Source organism: Leopardus geoffroyi, chromosome B4, assembly GCF_018350155.1.
Source record: "Leopardus geoffroyi isolate Oge1 chromosome B4, O.geoffroyi_Oge1_pat1.0, whole genome shotgun sequence".
NCBI lineage: Eukaryota > Metazoa > Chordata > Mammalia > Carnivora > Felidae > Leopardus > Leopardus geoffroyi.
This window is the reverse complement of record NC_059341.1, coordinates 80,317,152-80,336,623: the sequence shown is the minus strand read 5'-3', so window position 1 is coordinate 80,336,623 and position 19,472 is coordinate 80,317,152. Positions and strand designations below refer to the sequence as shown.

Sequence of the window (19,472 nt, the reverse complement as noted above, 5' to 3'; positions counted from 1 at the left end):
AATAAAAATAAGCATTAAAAAAAAAAAAAAAAAAAAAAAAAGAATATTCTTGGTCCTGAATGGACCCAGCCTCTAGTTCCATTGGAAAGGTTGGGTATTTAAGATACCAACTCCTTTTGGATATAGGTGATGAAAATTTTGCCACCATTGTACACATGGACAAGAGTTTGTAAGTTGGGGATGCTTTGTAGCACTTTAGTGATATATGCTAATTGGCACTTATTCAGCAAATATTAAGTACCTACTGTGTGCAGATACTGTTCTAGGTGCTTGGGATGTTTCCACATACAAACAAATGAATAGGGTCCTTGCTCTTGAGCACTAGATGGCTTCATTGTGAAACTAACTATCAAATAATGTCTCTGCTCTTAAAAACTCTTTTTATGGTGGACTAATTTAGTCAGTGGACAGAATCTTCTCTTTAAGATACTCAAATAGCCTTTTCCAAACAGAAAATTCCTCAATCTATGGGCAAAGGAATTTACCCTGGGTACAATTTGGTGGGTTTTTCTCCCCCCCGCCCCCCCCCCCCCCCGCCCCCCGCCTTTAGTTTGTCCTCCTGCATTCCCCTGACAACATTTTCTCTTGGAGTATTTTGGGAAAAAGTTTCCTGTTCTTACTGTTCCTCTATAAATTACCTTGCTCACACATACTGCCTATGAGCTGCCACTGCTGTGGTTGTATTTATTTGTTAAACAATTCTGTTCTTTGAAATGATTCATTTAAGAGCCATGAAGCATTCAAAGCAGGATGTGTGACTCACTTAGTAAATAGCATCTTGAAGTAGAGAACAGGAGCCTAAGATTGACTAAGGTACAAATGAAAGTTATGTTGGCTTTGAGGTGTGTATATTTAGTCCTTTCCCTTCTTCTCCCATTCCCTGCTTTCCCAAACACAAACCATCTCTTGCGTTGGGAATAGAAGCGCTGCAGTGACGGTGAGAAGCATTATTAAGACTGTTGCAGGGGCGCCTGGGTGGCTCAGTTGGTTGAGCGTCCGACTTCAGCTCAGGTCATGATCTCGCAGTTCATGAGTTCGAGCCCCATGTCAGGCTCTGTGCTGACAGCTCGGAGCCTGGAGCCTGCTTCGGATTCTGTGTCTCCCTCTCTCTCTGCCCCTTCCCTGCTCATGTTCTGTCTCTCTCTGTCTCAAAAATGAATAAACGTTTAAAAAAAAAATTTTTTTTTAAATAAAGACTGTTGGGGCGCCTGGGTGGCTCAGTCGGTTGAGAGTGCGACTTCGGCTCAGGTCATGATCTCACGGTCTGTGAGTTCAAGCCCCGCATCGGGCTCTGTGCTGACAGCTCAGAGCCTGGAGCCTGTTTCGGATTCTGTGTCTCCGTCTGTCTCTGACCCTCCCCCGTTCATGCTCTGTCTTACCCTGTCTCAAAAATAAATAAACGTTAAAAAAAATTTTTTTTAAATAAAGACTTGCAGATCTCCTAGTTTCTCCTTTCAGAATATGTGATCAATTGAAGAGATTAAATAATGCTCATAAAAAGGTTGGTTATTCTCTCTACTCTGTGTAGCACTGATATCACTGTATTTTAGAGCTTGCCCCCCATAGTTATTAAGCTTTCTATGGCTTTTTCATGCTATTTTCTTTCATCAAAATATGTCCATGTGTAGATACTGTAAAAAAAGAAAGTTATTCTGTCCATGCAGCACTGCCAAACCCAGAAACTTTGGAGAAGGAGATAGATTTGGTTTCAGCATAAATGAATTTCCAGACTATCACAAATATAAACTCAGTTCCTTGCATTGTTTCCTGATAGTTTAGCATTCAGGGCTCATTTCCTAATAACTAAAGAGTTCTCATTTGTCTCCTTCCCCCAGTCTACTCTTCTAAAACAAGGAAAGGGACTTGTATTAATCATAGGTCAGGGCATAAGAGCATTTTTAAATGTGAGACAAATCTACATGGAAACTGGAGCTGTGGTGGCCAAAAACAACATTTCAGGAATGAATTTGGCTAGGGTTTGAGTGCATATTGAACAGAAATTTCATTGGTCACAATACTTTACCCAGGATTTAGCTTGAAACTATTACATTTCTAATGCCCGTATGCTTGTGCCTGGCTCAGAGTCAATAGGCAAAAATTTTGCTCTAGTTTGGCTTGAGCTCTCCTTCACCCTGAGCCTTCTCTTCAGTTCTGTTTAGTGCTGTTATTTCAGAAAGTTTCTGAGAGACTAGTTTTAACTAGATTAAGAAAAGCACTCTCTCTAAACACTGACTTTAGAGTTATTCTGCAAAGAAAAACTAATTTATACTACAATACCTGTCTACCTGGAGAGTAAAATGTAGAGAACTAGCTTGAGTACATGCTGTATGCCAGGTACTATACGGTTTTATGTGATCATTTCATTTAAAAGCTTAAGAAAAGAGGGATATGAAGAAGACCTTCGGGGTGCCTGAAATGTTTCATGTCTTCATGTAGGTTGTAATCACAGTGGGCATTTATTCATATAAAAATTCATTGAGCTATATGTACACTTAATATTTGTGGTTTTTTGTACATGATCTATACCAATTAAAAAATTTTAAATCCTTTTTTTTTAATGTTAATTTTTGAGAGAGAGAGGGACAGAGTGCGAGTGGGGGAGGGGCAGAGAGAGAGGGACACACAGAATCCGAAAGAGGCTCCAGGCTCTGAGTTGTCAGCACAGAGCCCAGCAGGGGACTCGAACTCAACAAACTGTGAGATCTTGACCTGAACTGAAGTCAGACGCTTATAACCGCTTATAACCGACTGAGCCACCCAGCCGTCCCTAAAAAACTTAAAATCTTAAGACTTCATTCATTGAAATGTATTTCTTTTTTTAATTTTTAAATGTTTATTTATTTTTGAGAGAGAGCGTGAGCGGGCGAGGGGCAGAGAGAGAGGGAGACACAAAATCTGAAACAGGCTCCAGGCTCCAAGCTGTCAGCACAGAGCCCAATGTGGGGCTTGAACTCTGGAACGGCAAGATCATGACTTAGACCAAAGTCAGACACTTAACCAACTGAGCCACCCAGGTGCCCCCATTGAGATGTATTTCTGATTTACAGTACCCACCATCCATGTTTGTTCTTCAGGCCATTCCGCACTCTTTACTCTTTACTCTGTTCATTTGGTCAGTTTGCTAGTAGGTAGGATACCAGATTCTACTATCACAGAAGGATAGGAGAAGCTCAAACTTCTAGAAACGGAAAGCATTTTTTACCAAAGATCTCCTGTAGAAAATTGTTAATAAGAAACTATACTGTCCCTGCCCATTTCACAACTGATAACGAGTTTTCGGATCAATTTCCTCATACCCCTTACATTCTATTTTATGTTTCTTAACATTTCTTAAACTAAGAAAATCTCCATTGGGGAGTAAAAATCAAAAGTAGCCAAAATTGTTTTGATTTGCTTCTTCTGTATTACCTCTTTGTAACTAACAAAACAATGCGTGAGAGAGAATTCCATTTAATTTGTTCTTCTCCCAATTATAGTGCCTTCTGTCTCTGTCTTCCTAATTTCCCTATCCTAAGTATTTGCAGATCTGTAGTACATCAGCCATTTTATAAAATGAGGTTGGGAGTTTTCTGCCTGTGTTTTTTCCCTTCCAAGTTTTAGATCCAAAAACATGTGTTGGCAGTTTGGCAAGGGAAACTAAAAAACAGCCTTTTTTTTTTTTCCCCTTGTTTCTTTCTCTCCTTCCCTGTTACCGTGTAGCAGAATTTCTTAACAAAGACACAGTTGATATTTTGGGTCAGATAATTCTTTGTTTTAGAGCCTTGGCTTGTGCATTTCAGCATATTTATCAGCATCCCATGGCTCTACCCTGTAGAGGCCAGTGGCATCCCTCTGGTTGTGATCAGCAGAAATGTCTCCACACATTGCTAAAATGTCCCTTGGGAGTCAGAGTTATCCCTGCTTGAGAACCACTGCCATATAGTATAAACTATATTTAGAGAAAATGGGTTTGGGGGAAAGACTCAAGACTGGCACATGAGTAAAATTCCCATTGGATCTTTGAGGATATTATCTAGGTCAGAGCTGACCAAAAGAAATATAATGCAAACCACATATGTAATTTAAAATTTTCTAGTAGCCACATTAAAAAGTAAAAGTAAATAAGTAAAATTAGTTTTAATAATACATTTAACCCAGTATATCCAAAATCTTATCATTTCAACATGTAATCAACATGAAATTAATGAGATATTTTACGTTCTTTTTTTGTACTGTCATTGAAATTCAGTGTGCGTTTTGACTTACAGTACATCTAGCCACATTTAAAGTGCTCAATAGCCTCGTGCAGCTAATGGCTACCATATTGAATAGGGCAGAGCTAAATCATCTTGTTCTCTAGATAGGGTGCACATTACCACGTAATACTTCTCCTCACCTATTTATGCCAAGAAACTGCCCTGATTCATTTACTTGAGCAAATTAGATGGTAAACCGTAAGTTACTATACAAATCCTCTCCCAAGGCATGTAAACTGCCTTTTTGATCCAGTATGACTTACATTCTTCAGTCTCCATTTTGAATGATAATCAGCCCTCTGCTGTCTTGAAGATGGTTGACATCTACATATTCCTTGAACATTATCATTATTTACCCTACAACCAGAGTGACTGTTCCCTCAGTGGTTCTTTGCCAAATCCTTAGTCATAGGTAAGACCAAAGAACAAAGGAAGACCCATTAAGGGTATTAACAAATGGGAGAGTTAGATTTTTAAATGGGCAATAATTCAAAAAGGAAATCCTTTTGGGAGCTCCTCTGCTCATTTTAATTCAATAGAATAATAAGGTCAAAATTTTTATCACTTAATGATTTTAGATATTTTGAGAAATTGCTTTCAGAGGGATGGGTTTGCTAAGCTTGCATTTCAAGACTGGTCTAGGGAATTCTTAAGGATTAACTTTAAATTTTTTTTTTTTGAAGATTTTATTTTTATGTAATCTCTACACCCAGTGTGGGGCTCAAACCTATAACCCTGAGATCAAGAGTTGCACTATCCACCAACTAACTAAGCCAGCCAGTCACCCCCTTAAGGGTTAACTTTTATAAATGTAAGAGAATAAAAGGAACAATGAACATAATAGCCAAATTGACATTCACTTTGATAAAAAGCTTTAGCATACTTTTATCCTCCCATTCCTACTCTAGCCATATAAAAATTGTATTAAAGGGGCGCCTGCGTAACTCAGTCTGTTAAGCTTCTGACTCTTGATCTCGGCTCAGATCTTGATCTCAGGGTCGTGAGTTCAAGCCCCATGTTGGGCTTCACGCTGGGGCATGAAGCCTACTTTAAAAAAAAATTGTATTACAAATTACAGGGAGAGCCCAGGCCAGTGCCCTGCTTCCTAAAATTCGGCCCATTTGCCTCCTCCTCTGAAGTGCATTACCTGATTTAGTCAGGGACTTTTTTTTTTTTAGAGATTCTAAATTTGGGGGGTGTCATGATCCCCATTGACAATTTGGTGAAGGCTGTGAACCCCTTCTCAGAATATTGTTTTTAAATTAGTAAAGTAAAATATATAGGATTATAAAGGAAACCAGTTATTTTGAAATAATTGTTCTCAAAATTATTCTTAAAATATTTAATAATGGAATACGTTATTAGATAACAAATTCCAGTGTGGGTCTCGTGACTACCATAGTTTCAAAATAGTGATGAGTATAAAGGATATTTTGATATATGTGGTAAGAAAATACGTGTGATTTCTATTATGAGTTAGGAATGTTAAATTTCAGGGTTTAGTGAGAATAAAGATACAGCTTTTTTCCTATCAGGGTTCATAGTTATCAAACCTTCTGAGCTGCTGATGGGTGGGAAATCCCTTCAGCCATCTTCAGTTCTTTTCAGATCCCAGCTTTTGATTTGGAAAAAATAAATAGCTCAGTAGTTCAAGGGGGAACATGGTAGCATAGCATGGAAGGGGGAGGGGGCGTGCAACAGAGAGGAGCAAGGGCTAGAGGACAATAAGACAAGTCAGGACTGTGGAGCACAATTCTAACAGAAGGGGAGTTAGTTGCCTTTTAAAATACTAAGTGATCCTGACCAGCACAAAACCTGATTGAGTTTTAAAATCTTTCTCTCAGCTCAGTTTTGAGCAGGCTTGACTTCTGATAGTAGAAAAGGACTTTGCTTGGGGCGCCTGGGTGGCTCAGTTGGTTGAGCGTCTGACTTCAGCTCAGGTCATTATCTCGCGGTCTGTGAGTTCGAGCCCCACATCGGGCTCTGTGCTGACAGCTCAGAGCCTGGAGCCTGCTTTGGATTCTGTGTCTCCCTCTCTCTCTCTGCCTGTCTGCTCATGCTCTGTCTCTCTCTCTCTCTCTCTGTCAAAAATAAATAAACATTAAAATTTTTTTTAAAAAAAGGACTTTGCTTGAAAATCATTCTAGATTCTAGAACATTGTGCAGAAATTTTCAGGCTACGTCTATGAAATTTCCATGAAGAACTTATTATAAACATCTTTTTAAAAGATTGTTAGAACATTACCAATGTTATGAAACTCTATACCTTTGCCTAATCCACTACTCTTCCCTAAAATGATGGTTTTTGGGGTGCCTGAGTGGCTCAGTCGGTTAAGTGTCTGCCTCTTGGCTTTCGCTCAAATCACGATCTTATAGTTAATGGGTTCGAGCCCCACATGCGGCTCTGCGCTAACAGTGTGAAGCCTCCTTGGGATTCTCTGTCTCTCTCTCTCTCTCTTTCTGCCCCTCCCCTACTCATGCTCTGTCTTTCCCCCTCTCTCTCTGCCCCTCTCAGTCTCTCAAAATAAATAAATAAACATTTAAAAATAAATAAGTAAAATGATGGGTTTTGTTCATTGTAGACCAGGTCCTGCTCACTTCCTTTTACCCAATAGCTGGGAAACCCAGAACCTCAACGGTGACTTATTTAACCTACAAATATCATACCCCTGGTTAAAGACTATTCTCTCCTTTCTTCACCCCAACCTCACCGTTTTTCCTTAGGGAAAAATCTGTTAAGGACACAATTGATGCCTAGGGTTAACCAACAACAGAGAAAACTAAGTTGTTGGCTAAATTCTCCCACGCTTTATTCACTTTTCTCCTGGATTCTTCTGAAACCACTCAGGCAGTCTTTTGATGGTTTACATTTTGGTTCTTTATACTTTTAAGTGAAAATTCACTTTTCCCTTCAGGCCTGTAGGCCCAGCCTGGAAGGATTTTACGCCAGAAGCTAGCTTTAGTTGTGATAGGGCTCAGAGAAAATTTGGGGGAAGATACTTTCAGGTAAAATAAAGGAACTTAAATCGAAGTTCAGGGTCACTTTATTAACTGGATAGGACCTGGGATGGATGAAGCTAACTCCTATCTGGTTTGCAGTCAAGAAGCGCTGTGGAAAAAGAGCTAAAAGTGTTCAGTGGGAAGTGTGTATGTATCTAACAAGGAAAGTAAAAAGAGGGGACTAACCAGTCATTATTTTTAGAAACAAAAAGACAAATAGAACCATGTTTCAGAGCCTGGCTGGTGAGGGAGCTGTGGGAAACCACAGCATCCAAGCTGTTACTGTGTTGCAGGCATGTTTTAATGAAGGAACCGGGCCAGCCAGCCTCAAAGGGAATTTTGAGGGTATCATTCTTTTGAATTACTGCTGTTCATCTGTTCTCTTCACCTCCCCCGCTCTAAAGAAGGGGTGGAAGCATAAATTATTGTCCAGTAACCCTGTCTTACATGTCATAAAATGAGGCAGACCTAGCCTCACCTTTTCATTGTCCTTTCACCCAAACCCCTAAATAAAGAAAGTCGCTATACCATCTCCTTTCTTTCCCCTTCCCTCGTCCTGCCGACAGGCTTCTCCCCACCCCAACAAAAAAATTTTTTGCTTGCATCTTTATTCTGTCATTATATAGCCAGCAGCATTGCACTGGCCCCTTTATGGCTGACGGAGCCCAGGCGGGCTGCCCGACGAGGGGAGACAGCATTTGGCCGATGGGGCTGGTGTGTGCCATTACTGCTGGCCATTGGGCCCCTGTCCTCTACAGCCCCATCCTGGCTCATTAAAACCCTGAGCCAAATAGCTGGGCAGGCGCCTGCTGCAGCACTGTGGGGGCCAGGAAGTTAAATGGTTCTCCTAATCCTGCATAATTTATCTCCCTGTTAGCCCCCTCATAAATAGTCCAATTCAGCCCCACCATGGAGAGCTTCACTCTGAATTTCCTATTTTTGTGATGACCAACGAGTGTCCAGCTTTGCCCTTCTTCTCTCTTTATTATTATTATTTAAAATTATTTTCCCCTTGTTCGCTAAGAGCCTTGCCTAAATGTTTTTTTCATTTGGAGCCTCCTGCCTGGACCCCACTTCACCAGCAATCTGTCCACTTCTCGCGTTTTGGACCTGATATTACAGAGCAGTTGGTGCCGCGGTCTTCCTCTTCTCCTCTCCTCCCAGCTTTCTAGTGCCCCTTTTTCTCCTTCCCCGTTTTCTCCTTTCGTCCAGCTCCTCTCCTTTTCCATCACTTCCAGTTCTTTCTCCTTTCCATTCCCTCTCCAGTCCCCCTGTCCAGGGACCATCCTTGTGCAGGATGTTTAGTAGGACGTTGTAAAAGGGCACCGAAGCGCTTATTTTTTTTTCACATCTCTGTTTCTGTTTCGTTTCAGAGATTTACAAACGAGGACCACCTGGCAGTTCATAAACACAAGCATGAGATGACATTGAAATTTGGCCCAGCCCGAACTGACTCAGTCATCATTGCAGGTATTTGCTGCCTCAGAAGCCACGTGCCTTGGTATCACCAGACAGTTAAGATTAATACCAGGGACCAGATGTACTGGGAGCTATACTCCCCTTTTCCCATTAAGAGCCCTGATGTGATCTGCATTTAATCAGGAAAAAGGAACACTAAAAGCTCCCAAGTTTCTATTGTGCCCTCCATTCTGTTTTTAATACAAGATTGGGTTCTGCGGTTTTTGAGGGTAGGTGTGTTGAGGTTTAGTCTTGGCTTTTTTCAGTCTATTCCCTCCTTGCCTTCTTTTTATTAAGACTTTGGAAGATTTACAGACAAAAGACGCCTTTGACATTTCTCCATACCCACAGCGAAGGGGTGAACAAAAGAAAGCAAGAAAGCCGACCTAGCCTGGCTGCTTCTCTTCCACTGGGTGTCAGTTTCCCCCAAGCAGGCTGATTGTCAGTTCGTAAATTCAACTTGCCTCATGAACCCAGACGGTGTTGAGGGCACATTTCCAAAGCTCAGACAAGACATTTAGTCAATGGGACTCTTCTAAGCCAATTTGGGTGACCTGGAACCTCTCACTGATTGTTTTAGATACTGGCTTGCTTACATATGCCATTCTCAAGGGAGTATCCCTAGCAACTACTCTCAAATCATGGGCAGTTCTGTTGTGCCATTTTCAGCTAGACAGACATACAAACCAAAATGGGCCTTTTCTTTTGATACTATGAGGGGTTCTGGTTTAACCTGGGTTAAGCAAGTTTATCTCAGTATTTAACCAATAGGGGATTTTGTTGGTGGTTATTACATAAGTTAATAACTCAGATAAGGCACAATTTCTCTATTACTAGCCAAAATGCAACCTAAAATACAATGAAAGAAAGAGAGAACCTCCTTCTCTATACTTCTATGTGTGAACAAAGGAACTTGCCATTACATATCTCCTATTCCTTATTAATTCAGCAAATATTTATTGAATAGCTACTGTGTCCACCAGCCACTTTGCTAGGAGCTTATAGATTGTAATTCCTGGAAAAGGACATGAGTGGGGACATTGTCATTGATGATCCTTAAGAAAGCCTGGAGGAAGGGGTGCCTGGGTGGCTCAGATGGTTGATCATCCGACTCTTGATTTTGGCTCAGGTCATGATCTCACAGTTCATGGGATCGAGCCGCTCCTCGGGCTCTATGCTGACAGTGTGGGGCCTGCTTGAGATTCTTTCTCTCCCTCTCTGTCTGCCCCTCCCACATACATGCAGGCACACAGTCTCTCAAAATAAACTTTAAAAAAATTAATAAATAAAAAAATGTGCCCTAATCTTCCTATTTTTTTTTAATGCTTATTTATTTTTTTAAGTGTTTATTTTTGAGAGCTACAGAGACAGAAGGTGAACCATAGAGGGCAGAGAAAGAGGGAGACACAGGGGCGCCTGGGAGGCCCAGTCGGTTAAGCGTCCGACTTCAGCCAGGTCACGATCTCGCGGTCCGTGAGTTCGAGCCCCGCGACGGGCTCTGGGCTGATGGCTCAGAGCCTGGAGCCTGTTTCCGATTCTGTGTCTCCCTCGCTCTCTGCCCCTCCCCCGTTCATGCTCAGTCTCTCTCTGTCCCAAAAATAAATAAACGTTGAAAAAAAAAAAAAGAAAGAAAGAAAGAAAGAGGGAGACACAGAATCTGAAGCAAACTACAGGGTCTGAGCTGTTAGCACAGAGCCTGACGTGGGACTCAAACCCACAAACTGTGAGATCATGACCTGAACTGAAGTCAGGTGCTTTACCAACTGAGCCACCCAGGTGCCCCAATGTTTGTTTATTTTTGATAGAGAGAGCAAGAGTGGGGGAGGGGCAGAGAGGGAGGGAGACACAGAATCCAAAGCAAGCTCCAGGCTCTGAGCTGTCAGCACAGAGCCTGAGGATGTGTGGGGCTCAAATCCAAGACCTAGGAGATCATCACCTGAGCCGAAGTCAGACGCTTAACCCCCTGAGCCACCCAGGTGCCCACCCCTCCTATTTTACTTTAAGGCTGTTTATATTTGGATTTTCAGGCTTTCTGTAACCTAGCCTGATGGTACCTACCTACCCACCTTTGGTTTTTGTTTGTTTTTAAAAGATGTGATTTGCTTTGCTTTGCTTTGCTTTGCTTTGCTTTGATTTGATTTGATTTTTTAAACTAATGCTAATGGCCATCTGCCATTTCTTTTTTTTTTTTATGTTTATTTATTTATTTTGAGAGAGTGAGAGCAAATGGGGGAGAGGCAGAGAGAGGAGGAGAGAGACAATCCCAAGCACACTCCATACTGTTAGCACTGAGCCCGACACAGGGCTTAAACCCACAAACGGTGACATCATGACCTGAGCTGAAATCAAGTCAGACACTCAACTGACTGAGCCACCCAGGCGCCACTTAAAGATTTTATTTTTAAGTAATCTCTACACCCAGTGTGGAGCTCAAACTCACAATCTCAAAATCAACAGTTGCACACTCCACCAACTGAGCCAACCAGGCACCCATACCTACTCAACCTTGTATATAACTTATATACCTAACTTGATTATCTTTTTTTAATTATCATAAGTAGGCTCCACACCCAGCATAGGGCTTGAACTCACAACCCTGAGATTAAGAGTCATGTGCTCTACCAACTGAGCCATCCAGGCTCCCCCTGACTTGATTATCTTTACCCTGGACGTACCTTTTCCTCCTCATCTATACATGGTGCCCATACCCTTCCTCTCTATGCCTTCACCTGGCTGACTCCTCTTATCCTCCACATCTTCTTTCTCTTGGTGAAAACCATTCTTTAAGGGCCAGCTCAAGTCCTGCTTCTTGAAACCTCCTAACTATTCTGTCATTTATTTGTCATTCTTTAATTACTACAGTAATTTTATTCTCTACTGCATGTGGCACCTAGTTTTTTATATACTATGATGCTATCTATGTATATTTATTTCCTCAACTAGAAAACATCCTCTTTGTTCTCTAGGGCAAGAGCCATGTCTTATATTTGGGCAGAACTCCTATACTCCTTTCCCTCTCCTCCCCCAAAGTTACCCAAAAGTGTATGCATGTACCATCAAGACACATAGAAAGTATTCAGTAAACACTTGTTGATTTCTTTAGAGTCGTCAGAGCAGGCAAAGGGTTTTCTTATACGTTTTCAGGGTATTTGCTTGTTTGTTCAGGAATGGGAGAAGTTTGTATGAGTCTCAGGTCAGAGAACCAAAAGGCCCTCTTCTGCCATCACTGTGCCCTTAGCTGCCTCATCCTGTTTCACTTGAGTTGTGATTTTTTTGTGTGTGCCCTTACTGAAGTACTCTTGAGCATAAAAGATGATATTACCTCCACTCACCCGGGGATGGAGGGAAAGTGGCTTCATCATTGGCCAACCAAAGCTGCCAGAGAACCTTTTAAAACTATTTTGGGAGGTAGTGGTAACTTTTCCAAACACTCTGATTCAGAAGAGGTTTTGTTTAAATTGAAAAAAAAAAAAAAATTATGCTCTTTCCATGGAAAATCCCAGTGGACTATTTCCAATCGATCATGCTAGGAGTGATTTTAATCCCTGGTCTCACTCCTTAAAACGTCATTTAATCATTGTTCTATATCTATCATTCAGTTTAGTGGTTTGGGGTATAAAATGAATCCCCGAGGTGACTAGCATGTCAAAGAAAACCATCATAATAGAACTTTAGATTAGGGAACAAGATTCAGGTGACCTAAGAGAAAAAAATCAGAAAAGCAGAATAGGGAGAGAGAAGCACAAATCTAAAATTCAGGTTGCTTGAAAAGTTCCCATGGGTTACGGATCTCGCCTTCCTCTTCCCAAGGGCAGAGGACATTTTGAAAGATTTGTGCAGCCCTTGAGAGGATATTTTGGCTGGCAAATCTAAATCCAAATATCCTGGTTTCCGGAATTTGCTCTGGGCTCAGGTCTCTTTGAAATGAGCTCTATTGTTTGCAGTTTCCTTTCCTAGCTCATGATCTTGCTGTCTTTGTTCAGCAGCCCCTAGATTTGCCCGCAGTACCTTCAGAAGGTAGCAGACCCTTAGCTCAGTGACCACTGAAAGACAAGACACCGTATCTTTCTTGGTGGCTTTAGCAAGCAAACTCCACCATCTGACCCTCAGTTTCTTCTCCTTCTTATCAGATTTTAACGCGCATCTGCTTATACCTCCTCACTTCAGACATAGCAGGGAGTAACTTTAAAGAGAAAATGTCGCTTAACTGTCCTTGATTTTCAGATCTGGAAGTACCACAAACTCCACCTGGGTGGGTGGTTTGGTTTTGTTTTGGGGGTGAGGGAGGTGAAACTAGCCTCTGGGAGTAAGGGGGTTAAGTGGACAGTCACACAACAAAACATTGTTCTGTCTTCCCTCTGCTGGCCTTAAGGCGGCACAGCACAGACACCCCCTCTGGTGGCCTAGCACTGGCCTTCACCTGCTCAAGCTCCATAAAACAACACAAAGACTGTCTCCAAACAGGAGAATAAAAATGTGTTCCCTATATACTCTCAAGTTTTAATTTCAGGTCAAAACTAAAATGAAGTCTCCTGTTTTGTTTTGTTTTTCATGTCTACAGATCAAACTCCTACTCCGACTAGATTCCTGAAGAATTGTGAGGAGGTGGGGCTCTTCAATGAATTAGCTAGCTCCTTTGAACATGAATTCAAGAAAGCTGCAGATGAGGATGAAAAAAAGGCAAGAGGCGGGGCATTTGCTGAAAAACTGGCAGTGTTCAGATGGAGGCTGTTTTCATTGTGTCCTGGGATAATTTGCTTAACCGGTTAAAGCACAAAATAATGGGCTTCCTTCTTTAGAACGAGATAGTACCCACTGATCCTAGTCAGCCTTCCACGACTTTAGGGGGCCCAGATGATGGGTCCTCACAAGTCTGTCTTTACCAGAAATTAGTCTTTCCTGTTCAGTGCAGCATCAGTCCAGTAATCTATTTTTAAAAAATTATTTCTCTTTTGAATATGTTGAAGATGTTAAAAGATTATAAATTACTCAGATCCTATGAGATGACATTTTTTGGGGTCAAATCTCTTGCTCTTCTTACCTGAACTGTTTTCAGTCAGCCAGTCAACAAGCATTTATTGAATTTGGACACTTCTTTGTTTCAATATATGTAGCTCTTACCTTCAGGTAGCTTTCTAGTAATATTCAAGACATTGAACTTAAAGAAGGATGTTATGTCACGTTAGGAACCTACAAAGAAACTGAGGAAGTTGTGCTTAGGAAAGAGAAGATCTAATGTGAACCAAATTGTAGTCTTCGAATATGTGAAGAGCTTTCATGCAAAAGAGGGGTTCAGCTTCTCTGTGGCCCAGAGATAGGAATAGGACCAGCAGGTGGAAGCTATCACAAAGTATGTTCAACTATATGGAGGCTGCTTAGTATAGATACTGTAGAGAGGATTAGAATGTTGGAATCCCTTCGGATTCTGAGCTCTTTCCTTTTAAGAAGAAGAGAGCAGGTAAACCAAGAGAGCTGTGCATGACTTTTTTTCACTCAGCTTAAATTGTATTTATAAGAATCATCACTGGAGGTTTTTCCAAGTTCCATAGCTTCCTATGAGCACCTTTTCCTGCTCTCTCTCTCAAACGGAAAGAAAGGAGGGAGATCCAATGGCATATATTTGTAGTTCTGCTTTCAAATGGCTAGACTAGCCGTAGTCTTCTCATCATGATTTTTCTTCCGAAACTCCAGTCTGTCATCTCTCAGTTGCTTCGACCTTTGTGGTATAATTTTATTTTATGGCTTCCCTACTTCATCCACCCCTCCATCATTTTTCCTTCCCCCAAGACAAAGAAATCAAATTGTTTTTTCCAGGATATGAGGGATTTAAGATCAAACTCATTATAGGCAAATTCGAGAAAATTAACCTCCCTTTAAAAGCTTGAAGTTTTTTCTACTTCCATTTTAACTCAGTTGACACTTCTGAAAGACCATTCGTAGCTGGTCAGGCCTTTACTTGTTGGGCATCTCCATATTTCTTTCTGCCCATATGCGGGTGGTCCTTACCGCCCCCTTGATGAGAAGAATGGACTCAGTAAAAGACTGTGTCTGGGAATGTTGAATGAGTCTAAAACTTTACTGAACCACAGCTTTTCTAGGAGATGCCTCTAAGGGATTTTAAACCTGTGGCTGTGTTTACTCAGAGGCCTCTCCTTCCCTCCACCCTCTGACTTTTCAGGGATCCCAGAATTAGTTGAATTGGGCCTGACATCTTTGCAATGTAGAAAAAAATGAGGGCAAAAATGAAAGCATCTTTGCTATTGCTCACCCCCATCAGATTGGAGAGAAAGAACCATCACCACCTTCTCTAACGTAGTAGACACCAGATTATCTTCAGTGTGCTCAACTACCAAGAAAATCTCTAGGGATTAAGGTAGCAGGGGAAGAGTCAGAAACAAGCTCCTCTTTCACCGAGAAGCCTAAGTTATGGAAAGAATAGAACAAAGGATCTACTTTGTCATGAAACTGAACTGCAGTGCCAGCCCTCCTGTCGTGGTGCAGTGTTGGGCTGTCATCTCAGATGGTTTATGGGTCCTGCAAAGCCATTTACAGCTTCACAGTTCTGTGAAGTGATTCACCATGGCCAGAAAAGTACTCTCTTTCCTTTTTGGTTTTCTCTAGTCCTGCTTCTAGGACCAAGTTCTAATTTCTTTCACTGAGCAAATGACCAGTCTTTCCTTTCTTTTATTACCCCAAAATGCTTATCTTTCTAACTTCTAGCCTCTACTACCAGATTTTGGGATGAGATCACATCACCATCACTCATGGGAAATTCCCCAGAAAAGATCTTCCCTATCATGTTTGCAGTACTTAAAAAAAAAAATTTTTTTTAATGTTTATTTATTTTTGAGAGAGACAGAGTGCAACCAGGGGAGGGGCAGAGAGAGAGGGAGGCACAGAATCCAAAGCAGGCTCCACACTCTGAGCTGTCAGCACAGAGCCCGATGTGGGGCTTGAACTCGTGAGCAGTGAGATCATGACCTGAGCTGGAGTTCGATGCTTAACCGACTGGGCCACCCAGGCGCCCCTTATGTTTGCAGTACTTTAATAGCTAATTTGTTTGCTTTTGATACTTGGATAATCTAGTCCTTGTGGTTGGCAGAAAAAGTGCTCACAGTTGTCCAGTGGCCAACAGAGCTGCTTGGAAATAGGCAAGCACTCAATTCAGGAAATCATTTTACTTTTCCTGAAAAATAATATAACTATGGTATTTGCATGGATTTAAGTGTCAGCTTTCCCCCCGCCTTTCAGGGTCTTTATAAGCATTATAAGTTTGTTTGTTTGTTTGTTTGTTTTTACCTTTCAGAAACTATAAGTATTCACCCATTGTGAAACAGGTATTATTTCCATTTTACAGTTAGAAAAACAGGTTCTGAGAAGTTAAAATGATCTGCCCAGAGTTGTACATAAAACCTAGATTCCATATTTTCTTTGACTTGCAGTTCAGTTCTTTGACCAAAAGCTAAACTTAGAAGTATATTTCCTCAGAGCACCTGGCCAGCTCAGTCCGTGGGACATGCAACTCTTGATCTCAGGGTCATGAGTTCAAGTCCCGTGTTGGGTGTGGAGTCTACTTAAAAAAAATAACAGGAGCACCTGGCCTCTCTCTGCCCCTCCTTCGCTTGCACTCAGTCTCTATCTCTCTCAAAAATAAACAAACAATATTAATAATCATAATAATAAAGTATATTTCTTCATTTTTTAACTGGAAAGATTTAGAGTCAGCCTGAAGGGAATCATTGGGTTGAACTCTGCTCATTTCTCTCTTTTAACAGGCTGCTGCTGGGCCCCTTGACATGTCTTTGCCTTCCACACCAGACATCAAAATCAAAGAAGAAGAGCCAGTGGAGGTAGACTCATCCCCAGCTGATAGCCCTGCTTCCAGTCCCTGTTCCCCGCCACTCAAGGAAAAGGTAAATTTGCTACCAAGGATTATCCCAAATGTTAGTTGGTGGGTAGATTAAGCTTTTATTCACTAGTTGTATAAATAATGGGTGATACAGGATTGATTATATTTACATAAATCTTCATTGTTTAGAAGATTTATATAAATGACACCTATTCTCGGACCAAGCAGTTCCACTTCTGAGTCTTTATGGAAGTGAAATTAGTGTGTATGTCCACGGTATAGCAGTATTTAAGAATGTTCAGGGGCTCCTGGGTGGCTCAGCTGGTTAAGCGGCCGACTTCAGCTCAGCTCATGATCTCACAGTTCATGAGTTCGAGCCCTGCATCGGGCTCTGTGCTGACAGCTCAGAACCTGGAGCCTACTTCGGATTCTGTGTCTCCCTCTCTCTCTGTCCCTCCCCTGCTCATGCTCTGTCTCTGTCTCAAAAATAAATAAATAAACAAACATTAAAAAAGAATGTTCACAACAGTTGTACTATAATAATTAAAAAACAGAAGTGGTTCAAATGTCCATCAACAAGAGAATGAATAAATAAACAAATTGTGGTATATTTCTAAATACCACATGGCACTAAAAAAGAACAAACTCATGAACTAATGATATAAACAGCAATGCGAGTGAATCCCACAAATGTTACACTGAACAACAGCACCAAAATTCAGACATAGAAGTATACACATGACTCCATTTACATCAGGTTCAAGAAGAGGCAAAAACTATTTGATGATGATAGAACTCAAAATAATGTTTAGCTCTTGTGAGGGAAGGTTTGGATCGGGAAGGGACACGGGAGAACCATCTGGGGTGCTGGAAATGGACTCCGTCTTGATTTTACATATATAAAGTCACTTAGTTGTGTCCTTTAGATTAATACACTTTATATATGTTGTACTTCAGTTAAGAAGTAGAAAAGAAAAAAATGTGTAATTCATAAATTGGACATTAAATGATTTAGGAAAAAAGTCTTCTTAGAAGGAAGTCTTCTAGTGGCACAAAGAGAAAATCTACTAGGATTCTGAGTATTATTTTTTTAAAGGGAACTTTTTATGAGGTAATATTTTTTATAAATTTATTGAAATAACACACATACAGAAAAGTGCGTAAATTGTAAGTATACAGCTCACTGAATTTTCACGAAGTTTACAGCCCATGTAACCAGCACCTAGATACTCTCAAAACCTCAGAACCGCCCCCCCCCCCCCATGCCTCTTTCCAGTCTCCACTATTCTGCTAGTGGTTGTAATTTTAATGTCCAATGTGGTTAGAGCATCTGTATCTCATTTTACCTCCCTCCAAATTTGGTTTGATAACTTCTCCAAACTACTCCCTCCCTAAACATTACAACTCTCCCTCCTCCCTCCCCTTTTCATTAGCAACCAGGTCCTAGAAGTTGTCTGGAGACGCTTGAGGGCCAGTGTGGCCACTAGCAACTAAGACCCTAACCAGGTTAACAGTGGGAAGTAGTTTGTTTTATTACAACAAGACCATTATGCAAACTCCTGTGGCCCCCCCCCCTTTTTTTTTTTTTAGTTTTATTTATTTAGTTTTAAGCAATCTCTACACCAAACGTGGAGCTCAAACTCACACCCTGAGATTAAGAGTCTCATGCTTTTCCTACTGAGCCATCCAGGCACTCCACCCCCATTCCGCCACCATAGCCCTTTTTTAAAGGGCTCTCTAGGAAATATTGGTTGCCTTATCGCCGGTCTTACACCCTGTCTGTTCTCATTAGAGATCAGAGGACTCTCAGGCATCAAATTTGGAATGAGAGTGGAGCACCTGGGGGGCTCAGTCAGTTATGCATTGGGACTTCAGCTCAGGTCATGATCTCACAGTTTGTGAGTTTGAGCCCTGGCATTGGGCTCTCTGCTGTCAGCATGCAGCCCGCTTCGGATCCTCTGTCCCCTCTCTCTCTGCCCCTCCCCTGCTTGTGCTGTTTCTCTCAAAAATACATAAACAGTAAAAAAAAAAAAAAAAAAAATTTTTTTGAAATGGAAATATAGAGACTGAGAAATTTTTACAGTCCCTGGAACTTATATGGCACTCCAGTGCTTCTGCAAAGATTCCAGGTGATTTTCCAGCTGTCCTCTCATTCGCATAGCAATCATCTCTGAAAGGGAGATAGCCAAAAGGTCTTAACTCAGCATTCCTATTGCATGGGTGAGTGAGGTATGGGTCCATGATCATGATAGAGTCAGGGCATGATTTACATGAGCTGCCACAGTGCTCTTTCCAGTAGACTTGTTCCACATTTTACCAGCTACCTGTTTGCCTATAAGCAGCCCTTTATAGCATTTTGTGATCTGTTGGTCTCTTCTCCCCAGGAGGTGGCCCCAAAGCCTGTTGTGATCTCTACCCCCACACCTACCATCGTGCGCCCTGGCTCCCTGCCTCTCCATTTGGGCTATGATCCACTTCACCCAACCCTTCCCTCCCCAACTTCTGTCATCACACAGGCTCCACCATCCAACAGGCAACTGGGGTAAGTAAAGAGAGCAGGGAGAAACAGTGAAGCCTGAATCTTTTTGTACTTGATGAAAAACAGGACTGTTTTCGAATACTCAAGGAAAACAAGTCAGTGAGATTGTCTCTCAGAATAAAATTTCCCACCATAAACAGAAATCTTCTTTACCTTGTTAGTACACAAGCAAGTATTTATTTGGAAATAATGCTTCCTTAATTTGGAGGTTTAAGACTTCTTTGATCTAAAAGAAGAATCTTTAAGAGTTTAGGAAGTTCATCAAAATGGTGGAGGCCACACAGGGAAGTATATTTTAATTCTTGGCCTCAATCTGCACAAGTTTGGGGGGGCATTACTGAATGATGGACTGAAACCAATTCAGTCATCTTTTTTGAGTCTGGTGTCCCCC

At 41.4% G+C, this 19,472-nt stretch overlaps 1 protein-coding gene across 6 annotated transcripts in view; it reads left to right on the top strand.

Annotated features, from left to right (window-relative positions):
- The window catches only part of ATF7 (activating transcription factor 7), an 86,665-nt gene that overhangs the window by 50,097 nt on the left and 17,096 nt on the right, over positions 1–19,472 (top strand). For 5 of the 6 annotated variants that reach the window (XM_045466712.1, XM_045466708.1, XM_045466709.1 and 2 more), the window contains 4 exons: positions 8,609–8,705; positions 13,255–13,373; positions 16,469–16,606; positions 18,927–19,084. In XM_045466712.1, coding sequence (XP_045322668.1) covers positions 8,609–8,705; positions 13,255–13,373; positions 16,469–16,606; positions 18,927–19,084 — 512 coding nt within the window. The remainder of the gene's footprint in view (positions 1–8,608; positions 8,706–13,254; positions 13,374–16,468; positions 16,607–18,926; positions 19,085–19,472) is intronic. The other variant, XM_045466713.1, reaches the window with a different exon arrangement.